The 11,428-nt window shown below is 41.2% G+C and overlaps 1 protein-coding gene across 3 annotated transcripts in view; it reads left to right on the forward strand.

The window, feature by feature from the left end:
- Positions 1–11,347, forward strand: part of npat (nuclear protein, ataxia-telangiectasia locus) — a 50,453-nt gene extending 39,106 nt beyond the window's left edge. For all 3 annotated transcript variants that reach the window (XM_078402474.1, XM_078402475.1, XM_078402476.1), the window contains 5 exons: positions 427–545; positions 1,709–1,823; positions 2,194–2,266; positions 4,586–5,702; positions 10,928–11,347. In XM_078402474.1, the coding sequence (XP_078258600.1) occupies positions 427–545; positions 1,709–1,823; positions 2,194–2,266; positions 4,586–5,702; positions 10,928–11,014 (1,511 nt within the window). In that variant the 3' untranslated portion in view covers positions 11,015–11,347. The remainder of the gene's footprint in view (positions 1–426; positions 546–1,708; positions 1,824–2,193; positions 2,267–4,585; positions 5,703–10,927) is intronic.
- Positions 11,348–11,428: the final 81 nt, after the last annotated feature.

Here is an 11,428-nt window from a genome sequence, read left to right on the forward strand (position 1 = left end):
ACAAGTACATTAAGCAACTCCAGTGGTGCAGAGTCCATAGTGGTTCAGTGCTGTTTTAGGCTTGTGCAGGATGGTCAAGAACTGATGTTTGATGGGAATAAGTTGCAATGGAACCTGGAGATAATGGTTCTCAAACTTCTGTTCCACCATCCCAAGATAGCACCAGGGTAGAGATTGTGGCCAGAGTGGTGTGGGTCTTTGATATTACCTGCCTTCTTAGTCTACACTTCCCATAGATCCCTTCGATAAGGGGAAGGTCAATACCCGTGATGTACCAGGTGGTAGTGGCCTGTGCGCTGGGTGATGTTCCATTTGTAATTTTTCTTCTCCATAAATCGGCCGTTAATTGCCTGAAAGCATAATAGCTAAAAATGTAGTTTTCCAACCTGGCCTGCTACTAACAATTAAAATGTGATTTTTGTTTAGGTTCAACTTTTTTTATCACATCCCCTGTTCAGCCAATGCTGCAAGGTGTAATGGGAATGATTCCAGTTTCAATAATGGGTCCTAATAGTCTAACTTCATTCACGATGTCACCCCAACAGGCAAGTTTGTGTGCTTTCTGTTTGAACTGGATTACATTACCTGTAACTTTGAGGAAGTTTACAGGAAATTATTCTGTCCCAACTACTGTATATTCACTGAAATTACAGCACGAAGATTATGTTGCTCACTGAAACAGTTCAATTTGTTTGAAGTACATTTTGTAGTAAAGCATTTGTATCACAACTGAGATCACATATTTATTACAGCACTTCACTGTCCCTCCCTATCTGAGTTCAAAGGTTATTGTTTTGATCGATTAAAAGAAATGGACCCTTCAGCTCACTGAGTTAATACTGACCATCAGTCATGGGCAAACACCACTCAGACAACACCCAAGGTCAGGATCGAGCCCGGTTCTTTGGCACTGTGAGACAGCAGCTCTACCACCTGTACCACTGTTTTAACCTTGCATTCTTAAATGTTACAAAGTGCTTCATGGGAGGATAATCAGAGAAAGGTAGATTGGGCCAAATAGAATGTGACAATACGATCTGGGAGGTAGGTTTTAAAGTGTACTTTAAAGGAAGGGAGGGGCAGAGAGCTAGGGAAAGACCAAACTTTTAGTAGTAAGGCAGACAAAGTCAAGACGGGCAGTAAAGGGCATGTAGAACATTGATAAAGGAGGAATGGAGGGAGGAGGCCAAGTTAGGGGTTTGAATTATTGGAAGTTAATTTCAAAATTCAGAGATTGCAAGTTTGGAGGTCTGTTTTGTCAGTGTAATAGGAAACTTGAATTAACAGGAGCACCTGTTAGAATACAGATATTAAAAATCTGTGGATGATGTTTAGACACCACCTGTACAGTTGCTGGTGACTCAAGTAAACAAAGATTCTGACTTGCCAAATGGGCAGGAGATCAAGTATTTTTAAAACTATTGTCAGTACCATCCTAGTATGTGAAGTTCTGGTGCCTTGGAGGACTGTACAGAGTGTCTGAGGGAGAGGGGAGGTGGAGAGTACAAATTATCTGGATTATTGCTTCATGCCTCATTGGAGTCTGGCATGTAAAGGGACATGAGATCTGAAACTCAGCTCGGGGATGTGAAAACATATTGATTGGATGGTGGTTAGAATTTATTTGGCCAGACACAAGGTGAAGTGTTTCTAGGCCAATCTCCATGTGATATTTTACAGTTACTGATTTTTCTATTTATATCAGCAGGTTCTCCGTATGCCAGTATCCTCTTCACTTGGCAAAAAATGCAGCAGATTCAGCAAACTTCCCATTTCGAGGAAACCACCACAGTTAGCGGTTCAACCAAGCACCATAAGTACAGGTTAGCAATTATGGAAAGTAATTCCTATGAGAAAATATTATCAGCAATCAATATTCCTCAATATCAAATTCCCAGTACTGATCCTGCTTAAAAAAATATAGAAAAAAAGATATTTTAGCATTTAGTTCCTTTTGTAAACTTTTAGCATTTCAGGATACGTGGATATTTTATTATCATTTGTAATGGTCACCATTGTTGCAATATTTATTATGACAGAACTTTTTGTAGCTTGATAATCATGCATTCTTAATCATCACTATTAACTGTGTCTTTATGAAGAGCTAGAAATTAGAAAAAAGAAATATTTTGATGCCTCGTCACATTTTTCTTCAAATTGCTACCTGAAGTACAGTTTTTATTTGTTTTCTAGGACAGTCATCTGTAATTGGCACATTCATCTCAATAGATTCATCAATAACACAAAATACAAACCAGCCCCAGAGGTAATATATCAGACTTGATATAATTCCAGTCGGTTTGTTGTTAATATTGTCATTTCTTCATACAACCTTTGTTCTGTTTGGAGTTCATGGGACTTGAGTAGTTCAAACTGTAGTCTTGTGAATGCTTTTTTCCCCCAAGTGTTATTTCTGTCACAATTGTCAAAACTCTGTGGCAGGAGACCAAAATCAAGTTACTACAGAGCTGTGAACATTGCATTATACAACTAAGATACAGAATTGATGTAAATTGAACAGTTGTACAGAGAAAGGAAGCAGCAAATGCTTGGGATTAACTTTTTTAAATTTACATCCTAAGATAGCAAGTAGAAATTCCTGGAAATGCAGAATAGGTCAATTACAGATCCTCCCTGGGTTACAAATACCCTACCCATAGACACCCTGTAGATATGAATCTGTGTTTGGGTGTTCTGTGGGATGGATGATGGATTTGCTGGCTGTATCTTCTACTGGTTGGGAAGTGGGGCATTTTTGCATGCCTTTTCTCCTCGCCCTTCCCCCTCCAACAAAAGAGGCTCGGGGAGCGTAGATGAGTAGGTCTTTTATCCCTGATTTCCCTTGATTGTTTTTCAGGAATGTTAAGGCGCCTATCCACAAAACTTTCCTTGGATATTTATACATTTCATAATCAAAACAGAAACAAAACTGCATTAGTGAGAAGCATCAGGAGTAAATTGTCAATTTGGTTATCAGTTAGATACCACCATAAAAGATTTAATACTTGTAATTGGGGGTGGGGGGAGAGAGGAGGGAAAAAGATTAAACATGACAAAGCAAATACACTCCAGCATTTAGTGGTTATGGCGTGGACACAAGCCCTTCGGCCCACCATGTCCCGAGCATCAGTCACCGTACACCAGTTCTACATTATCCCACTTTTGCATCCTACATACTAGGCAATTTACAGAAGCAAATTAACCTACAAACCTGTACGTCTTTAGAATGTGGGTGGAAAGTGGAGCATTCAGAGAAATCCCACGTGGTCATGGGGAAGGACGTACAAACTCTGCACAAACGACGCCCGTGGTCAGGATCAAACCCAGGTGTCAGGCGCTGTGAGGCCACAGATGTATCATTGTGCCGCCCCTATTTGAAAGTACTGGAATAGTTTCAAATCTGTGCGATACAGTAGAGGCACTGCTGCTAGCCAACGGAAAAATTTGAGCGGGTTTTACAAAAACAGTTGGTGGATAACACAGAGTTCTTTAAAATTGTGGTTGTATATTCTATACTAGAATGGTAAGCAAGATGAATTGTAATACATCTATATATATATATATATATTACTAAAACTCTCATCTATATATGTGTGTGTGTTTGTAAATATATTTATACCCGAAATACACCCAAAACAGTACACAATAGCGCGACAATTTTAGGCCCACCCTCCTTACCATTCGCCTGCGGTCTTGATTGATTAAGCTTTGTTACATTTTAAAACCAATTAACTTAATAAACTTTAATAAATGCGTCCCTCACCCTGTCGGGAGGACCGGCGCCCCTCCCGGCGTGCCTTGCGCCTGACCTTCCTCCCGTGGTGCAGCACGGTGGCAGAGGGTCAAAGAAGATGGCCGCCGGCAGGACGAACATGCCACAGCATTTTGCAGCCGCACTCCTGCTGCTGGTTGCCGCAATGGCCGACCGGGGCCGGGGTGAGTGGCTCCCTTTCCTCTCGCCCAGCCCCGGGGGAGACTCCCCAGCCGGCAACGGGTCCACGGATTGTCAGTTGAGGGAGGGTTGCTGGGGAGGTTTGCACCCAAAGGGTCCACTGCTCGTATACTCTAAAAATTATTCCAGTCAAATTGCATTTTTACTTTCGCTGTGCAATAGAAACCTATATTCTGAGCAGAGGATAGACACAAAAAGATGGAGTAACTCAGCAGGACAGGCAGCATCTCTGGAGAGAAGGAATGGGTGACGTTTCAGGTCGAGACCCTTCTTGCGTCTATCCTCTGTTTATCCCAGCATCTGCAGTTCGTTCTTACACTTATATTCTGAGCAGGATGAATGAGGCTTCTGTTCCCATTGTAAATATAATCATTACACTACATATTGTGCATGTTGTAACCATCAGCTAGCACCTTAGCAAAATACACATTTTATATTTGCTTTTTATTTTGATCCACTCATTAAACATGATTTTCACAAATATTGACTCGTGCCTCGAATCTTTTTTGCATCATCCTAGAAGTTTGCAATTGGAAAATAAATGTGAAGTAGACAGTGATTTCTGCTTTCTGTGAAGTTTGCTCTCCAATAAAACTTCTATTTGTATAATATGAATTTTGCATTATTTTCTAGGAGTGAAAACTCAGATATACGTCCTGTAGACCAAGCAGGAAAATCAAAAGAGCGACCAGTGGAGGTATCCAGTGCATCAAGCTCAACATTGAAAACACTGCACCATAGACGTGTGCTCTGCTTTGATCACACATCTGCTACAGAATCGGGTCAACCAACCATGGAATCCAATGCTAGTCAAGAAAAGGAGGAAAATTGCGCAGATAATAAAAGTCAACCGGACAGACTATTTGTTTACCAGAACAAGGAGCGATCTGAAAGGACAGATGCAGGAGTTAATAAAGGGAGAGAAATACAGAGCAAGTCAGAGAAAAATAAAAATTCGTCTTCAGGACCACCTCATGATTCATTCCACAAAGCAACAGCAAATAAGGAAAATGAAGCAATCAGAGACCAGGTTAGACAAAGAAGTAGAGAAACTTCAGATCCTTCAAATGCACAGATGCAAAAAAAAGGCACTCAAAGTGACCGATCTAATTCTCAGACAGATGTGCCAAAGGATGGCGTAAGCAAAATTCCCGAGTCTCATCAAGAAAGCAAAAAGGTGAACACTGTGATCTCCCAAGATATAGCTTCAAAAAGGAATACAGATAAAAGTGATAGTTTTAGTCTGACGAGCACACTGACCAAACAGGCGGCTGAAATGCTCCAAGACATGCAGAGGCAAAGCCCTGTCCCGAAACAAACTAGCAATGGTGACTTGTGTGTGCCCAATACACCAGGCTCTGCTGTACATGAAAGTCCAGATGATTGTTTGGATGTTCAACGGACTCCACAAAGTAAAGGACATGGAGATGAAAGGGCATCGCCTAGAGTAATGATACCTCCTACAACCCCAGACATACCGACGTGCAGCCCAGCAAGTGAAGCAGGAAGTGAAAACAGCGTTAGTATGGCTGCACACACACTCATGATTCTCTCAAGGGCAGCGATTGCAAGGACTGCTGGTACCACACCTCTGAAAGATAATCTACATCAAATCAGATCACCACTTAGCCAGACAAAGAAAAGAAAACTGGACGAACAGGAGGAAGAATATAGACAGCAGTCTTTATCTGGCAAGACAGACCTTCAAAATTCCAATTCTCCTGGAAGGAAGAAAAGGTCAAAGTCACATGTAAGTTTTGTAATTCAGCAGCTTGGTAACAGTAGAGCATATTTAATCAATCATAAAACAACATTGCAGCGTTTAGAATTAAATCCAGAAAAGTTATGTAATGTTTTTAGTGAAGGTAAAAGAAATGCAGTTTCAGTGGTAAGATACTAAGAATTGTAGAGGAAGAGAGGCAATGCATGACCGTAGATCCCTGAAGATAGCAGGGCAGGTCGACAAGGTTGTTCAGAAGACAAGATGATTACTTGTCTTATTTTAGCTGAGGCAACAAATCAAAAGCAGGTAAGTATAAAATATAGATTGTTTGGCACTGAAACAGTGACTTTGCCTATGCTAGCAGGAAATGCAGCTCGTTTTAATGGACCCCTTTATAACTTATTTTGGATATAACAGACGGCCCTGGCACGCGCCATCTCCCCGGCTGTTTGGAGCCCCTGCTTCCGACACAATCCCCGACTGGCATGGTGCACCGGCAAGCCCTAGTGACACGGCTATTGTGGCGGCCCACATTGTAGCCCCTGGGGACAGCGCTTTCTTCGGGCCCTTGCCACCACAGGAAGTGCTTGGTCACCATGGGGCTTCTTCCTCTCTCACCTGCAGCTCTCTGTCAGTGGTGGCTTTGTCCACTCCCAGCTCAACTGCCGCCACCTCCTCCAATCGCTCTGTCCTCTTGGATCACAATAGGTGCAGGAGTAGGCCATTCGGCCCTTCGAGCCAGCACCGCCATTCAATGTGATTATAGGTGATCATTCTCAATCAGTACCCCGTTCCTGCCTTCTCCCCATACCCCCTGACTCCGCTATCCTTAAGAGCTCTATCTAGCTCTCTCTTGAATGCATTCAGAGACTTGGCCTCCACTGCCTTCTGAGGCAGAGAATTCCACAGATTCACAACTCTCTGACTGAAAAAGTTTTTCCTCATCTCTGTTCTAAATGGCCTACCCCTTATTCTTAAACTGTGGCCCCTGGTTCTGGACTCCCCCAACATTGGGAACATGTTTCCTCCCTCTAACGTGTCCAACCCTTTAATAATCTTATATTTTTCGATAAGATCCTCTCTCATCCTTCTAAATTCCAGTGTATACAAGCCTAGTCGCTCCAGTCTTTCAACATATGAAAGTCCCGCCATTCCGGGAATTAACCTAGTAAACCTACCGTGAGATCCAATCACATTCCCGTGAACCGATGAAGAAGGGCTTGCTGGTGCCAGCGGCATCAGCGCCCAGTTTTAAGGTGAAATGACACAAGGTGCTAGAGTAACTCAGTAGACCGAATCAGTCTGAAGAAGGGTACCGTCATCCCGATCCATGTTATCCAGCGATGCAACGCTGAGTTACTCCAGCACCTTGTCTCTTGAATATTAACCATCATCTGCAGATCTTTGTTTCAACTACATACATTGACAATACCGTACTCTGTTATATCGATAATCGGCAATAACAAATACCATTCCCCACCCATCCCCTCCCCACCCCCCCTCATGGTCTGTTATAACGAGGGTTTACTGTATTCAGGTTGTCCCCTTCACTGCTTAAGTCAAGCTTTGTAACTTCTAGGTTTCATTCAGGAACTTTTCAAATGAGGATTCTGCCTTACCTTTCCCTTGGGTAATTCTTGCTACCAAACCAAAGGAAAGATGTAGTAACATTGCATTTAAAATAAAATTGTAGATGCGAGTCTAGAGGGCGATTTAGTTTTCTTTACCGAACAGAAGGCTTGGGTGAAATTTAATTGAAGTCTTAAGATCTTTCACCTTGTTCGATCCTCTATCGTTTGGGCAAGAGGCAGATACAGATTTAATTGGTGAAAGAATTAAACCACCAATTCATAAACTTATTTTCATCCAAAAAGTAATTGGGTAAAGGGATATTTGGAACTTACTGCCTGAAGTGGTAGTCGCTGTTATCAATAAGTGCTTGAAAAGCTGTGACTTGAGAGTGGTCATTCATTAGCATAGAAAAGTACAGCACAAGAACAGGCCCTTTGGTCCACAATATCTGCCGAACATGATGCCGACCAATTCTTATTTGCCTGCATATCCATGTGCATATCCAAAGTCTCTTATGCCGTTATCATACCTATCTACACCACCACCCCAACAGCATGTTCCAGGCACTTGTCACCCTTTGTATGAAAAACGAGCCCAGCACATCATCTTTTAAATTTTGCCCATCTCACCTTAAACCTGTGGCCTCTTGTATTTAATATTTCCATACTGGGAAAAAGGTTCTGACTGTCTTGCCTATAAATACCTCTTAATTTTATACATCACTAACTGGTGGCTCCTCAACCTCTGGTGTTCCAGAGAAAATAATCCAAGTCTATTCAACACCTTTCTGTAGCTAATGCTCCCTGTTCCAGGCATCATTCTGGTAAACCTCTGTACTCTTTTTTCAAAGCCTTCACATCTTTCCTGTAATGGGACAACCAGAACAGTACGTAGTATTGCAAATGTGACCGAACCAGAGTCACATCATGAGTCACACATGAACAAGCTGCATCGTGTCTCCATGACTCTCTATTCAATCCCGACTAATAAAGGCAAGCACACCAAATAGCTTCTTTACCACTTTGAACTGCTCCCCTTGCATTAACCAAAGTGATCTATTTTTAGTCAGGATTGAATGGCCTCTTTCTCTGGTAAAGTAAAATGCATCTGAACAGGCAGTTTGGAAGAGCACAAAGGAGGATTTCAGTAGTGAAGATTACTGAGAGACAGCGCTTCATCGTAGAGGGATTTTCAAAATGACAAAACAAGCACAAAAATGATGAGAAAATCAGTGACAAAGTCAAGTTTTAGCAAAATACATCAGGGAGCAGGGTATGATAAATGAAGGGATTCAATAATTTGTCGCTGAATGTACAAAGGTGATCGTGAACCAAAGCTGGCTTCCCAGGTTGTACTAACTACCAGGTTGAAACCTTTGTGCATCCAGCTCAATTTCAAAGTTAATGGATATGCAGTTTAATTTTATTCAGCATGAATATATGGTTCTCTCTGGGGCTACAATGACCAAGGAAGGCAAAGGCAAATGCAATGCTAGCATTTATTTCAAGAGGGCTGGAATACAAAAACAGGGATGTAATGCGGTGGCTTTATAAGGTAATGGTCAGATTATATTTGGAGTATTGTGAGCAGTTTTGGGCCCCATATGAGGATGTGCTGGCATTGAAGAGGATCCAGAGGAGGTTTATGAGAATGGCGGTGTTTATACATAGTTCCGCCATTTCAGGGCACCATAATGTTTGGGACACAGCAATGTTATGTAAATGAAAGTAGTCATGTTTAGTATTTTGTTGTATGTCCTTTCCATGCAATGACTGCTTGAAGTCTGCGATTCATGGACATCACCTGTTGCTGGGTGTCTTCTCTGGTGATGCTCTGCCAGGCCTGTAGTGCAGCCATCTTCAGCTTATGCTTGTTTTGGGGGCTAGTCCCCTTCAGTTTTGTCTTCAGCATATAAAAAGCATGCTCAATTGGGTTCAAATCGGGTGATTGACTTGGCTTCTCAAGAATTGACCATTTTTTTGCTTTGAAAAACTCCTTTGTTGCTTCAGCAGTATGTTTGGGATCATTGTCTTGCTGTAGAATGAACCTCCAGCAAATGAGTTTTGAGGCATTCGTTTGAACAAGCAGATAGAATGTGTCTATACACTTCAGAATTCATTATGCAACTACCATCAGCCGTAGTATCATCAATGAAGATAAATGAGGGGATCTTATCGAAACATATAAGATTATTAAGGGGTTGGACACGTTAGAGGCAGGAAACATGTTCCCAATGTTGGGGGAGTCCAGAACCAGGGGCCACAGTTTAAGAATAAGGGGTAGGCCATTTAGAATGGAGATGAGGAAAAACCTTTTCAGTCAGAGTTGTAAATCTGGAATTCACTGCCTCAGAAGGCAGTGGAGGCCAAGTCTCTGAATGCATTCAAGAGAGAAGTAGATAGAGCTCTTAAGGATAGCGGAGTCAGAAGGTATGGGGAGAAGGCAGGAACGGGGTACTGATTGAGAATAATTACATTGAATGGTGGTGCTGGCTCGAATGGCCTACTCCTGCACCTATTGTCTATAAGTGAGCTAGTACCTTCAGCAGCCATATATGCCCAGGCTATAACACCTTGTTTCACAGATGAGGTGGGATGTTGGGCAGTTCCTTCTCTCCTCCATACTTTGCTCTTGCCATCACTCTGATATAAGTTATTCTTCGTCTCATCTGTCCACAAGACCTTTTTCCAGAACTGTGGTTGCTCTTTTAAGTACTCCTTGGCAAACTAACTTGGCCATCTTATTTTTGCAGCTTACCAGTGATTTGCATCTTGCAGTGTAGCTTCTGTATTTCTGTTCATGAAGTCTTCTGTGGACAGTGGTCATTGACAAATCCACACCTGAAGAGTGTTTCTGATCTGTTGGGCAGGTGTTTGTGAATTTTTCTTATAGAATTAGAGAGAGAATTCTTCTGTCATCAGCTGTGGAGATCTTCCTTGGCCTGCCAGTCCCTTTGCAATTAGTAAACTCACCAGTGCTCTCTTTCTTCTTAATGATGTTCCAAACAGTTGATTTTGGTAAGCCTAAGGTTTGGCTGATGTCTCTAACAGTTTTATTCTTGTTCCTCAGTCTTCTAATGGCTTCTTTGACTTTCATTGGCACAACGTTGGTCCTTGTGTTGATAAACAGCAATAAGTTTCCAAAGATGATGGAAAGATTGGAGGAAAGACTAGGAGCTGAGAGCTCTCTTATACCTGCATTAAGGAGGCAATTGAACACACCTGAGCAATTACAAACATCTGTGAAACCATGTTATAGCCCAAACATTATGGTGCCCTGAAATAGGGGGACTATGTATAAACACAGCTGTAATTTCTACATGGTGAAACCAAAATGTATAAAAATGGCCTTTAATTAAATCTGACAATGTGCATTTTAACCACATGTGATTTTTTTCTATTACAAATCTCAAATTGTGGGGTACAGAGGCAAATAAATAAATGATGGGTCTTTGTCCCAAACATGGAGGGCACTGTAGATCAGTGATTGAATGGCAGAGTAGACTTGATGGACCAAATGGCCTAATTCTGCTCCTAGAACTTATGAACCATTTCACAAGGTACATTGAAAGTTCCTAGATCAATTATTTTACTTGAGCTTGCAAAGTCATTAACTTCGTAATTATATATTACCTGAAAGAAATGCAAAAAAATCTTTAAAATGAAATGCTTTCTTTTCAGAAACATAAGAGAAAGAAACACCTCGACTCTTTTCCTGTTGAAATGGATGTAGATAAGTTTTTGAGCTCACTTCAATATGACGAATGATCCTCCAGAATTCAATATTGCCTTAAGCTGAACTAAGGAACAGAACGACTCTTGCATCCTTCAGTTCACTATACTCATTAATTTCCTTGTATTTCTGACATGCAAAATTTTGAATGAGTTATATTAGCACTTAAAATTGCATTTGAAATTTTAGATATTTACAAGGTCATCTTGACATTGAGTAGTTAAAGAGCAAGTATTGTAGAAAGTGAAAAAGAAACTTTTTCCATACATGCTTGTTTGGAACTTGTGTTGTATATTCTAAATTACTATTGTTTAATGCTGTGTAAATACTGTAAAGCTTTAAACTGTAATTATAAATCTACCTTAAGGAAAGCACAATTATCTGAATGTCTATTCATTTTCTTCAAGGGTTTATTCAGAAATGTCAGTACGGAAATAGTTTGTCAAGAA

The sequence above is a fragment of the Rhinoraja longicauda genome, chromosome 7, assembly GCF_053455715.1.
Source record: "Rhinoraja longicauda isolate Sanriku21f chromosome 7, sRhiLon1.1, whole genome shotgun sequence".
NCBI classification, from domain to species: Eukaryota; Metazoa; Chordata; class Chondrichthyes; order Rajiformes; family Arhynchobatidae; genus Rhinoraja; species Rhinoraja longicauda.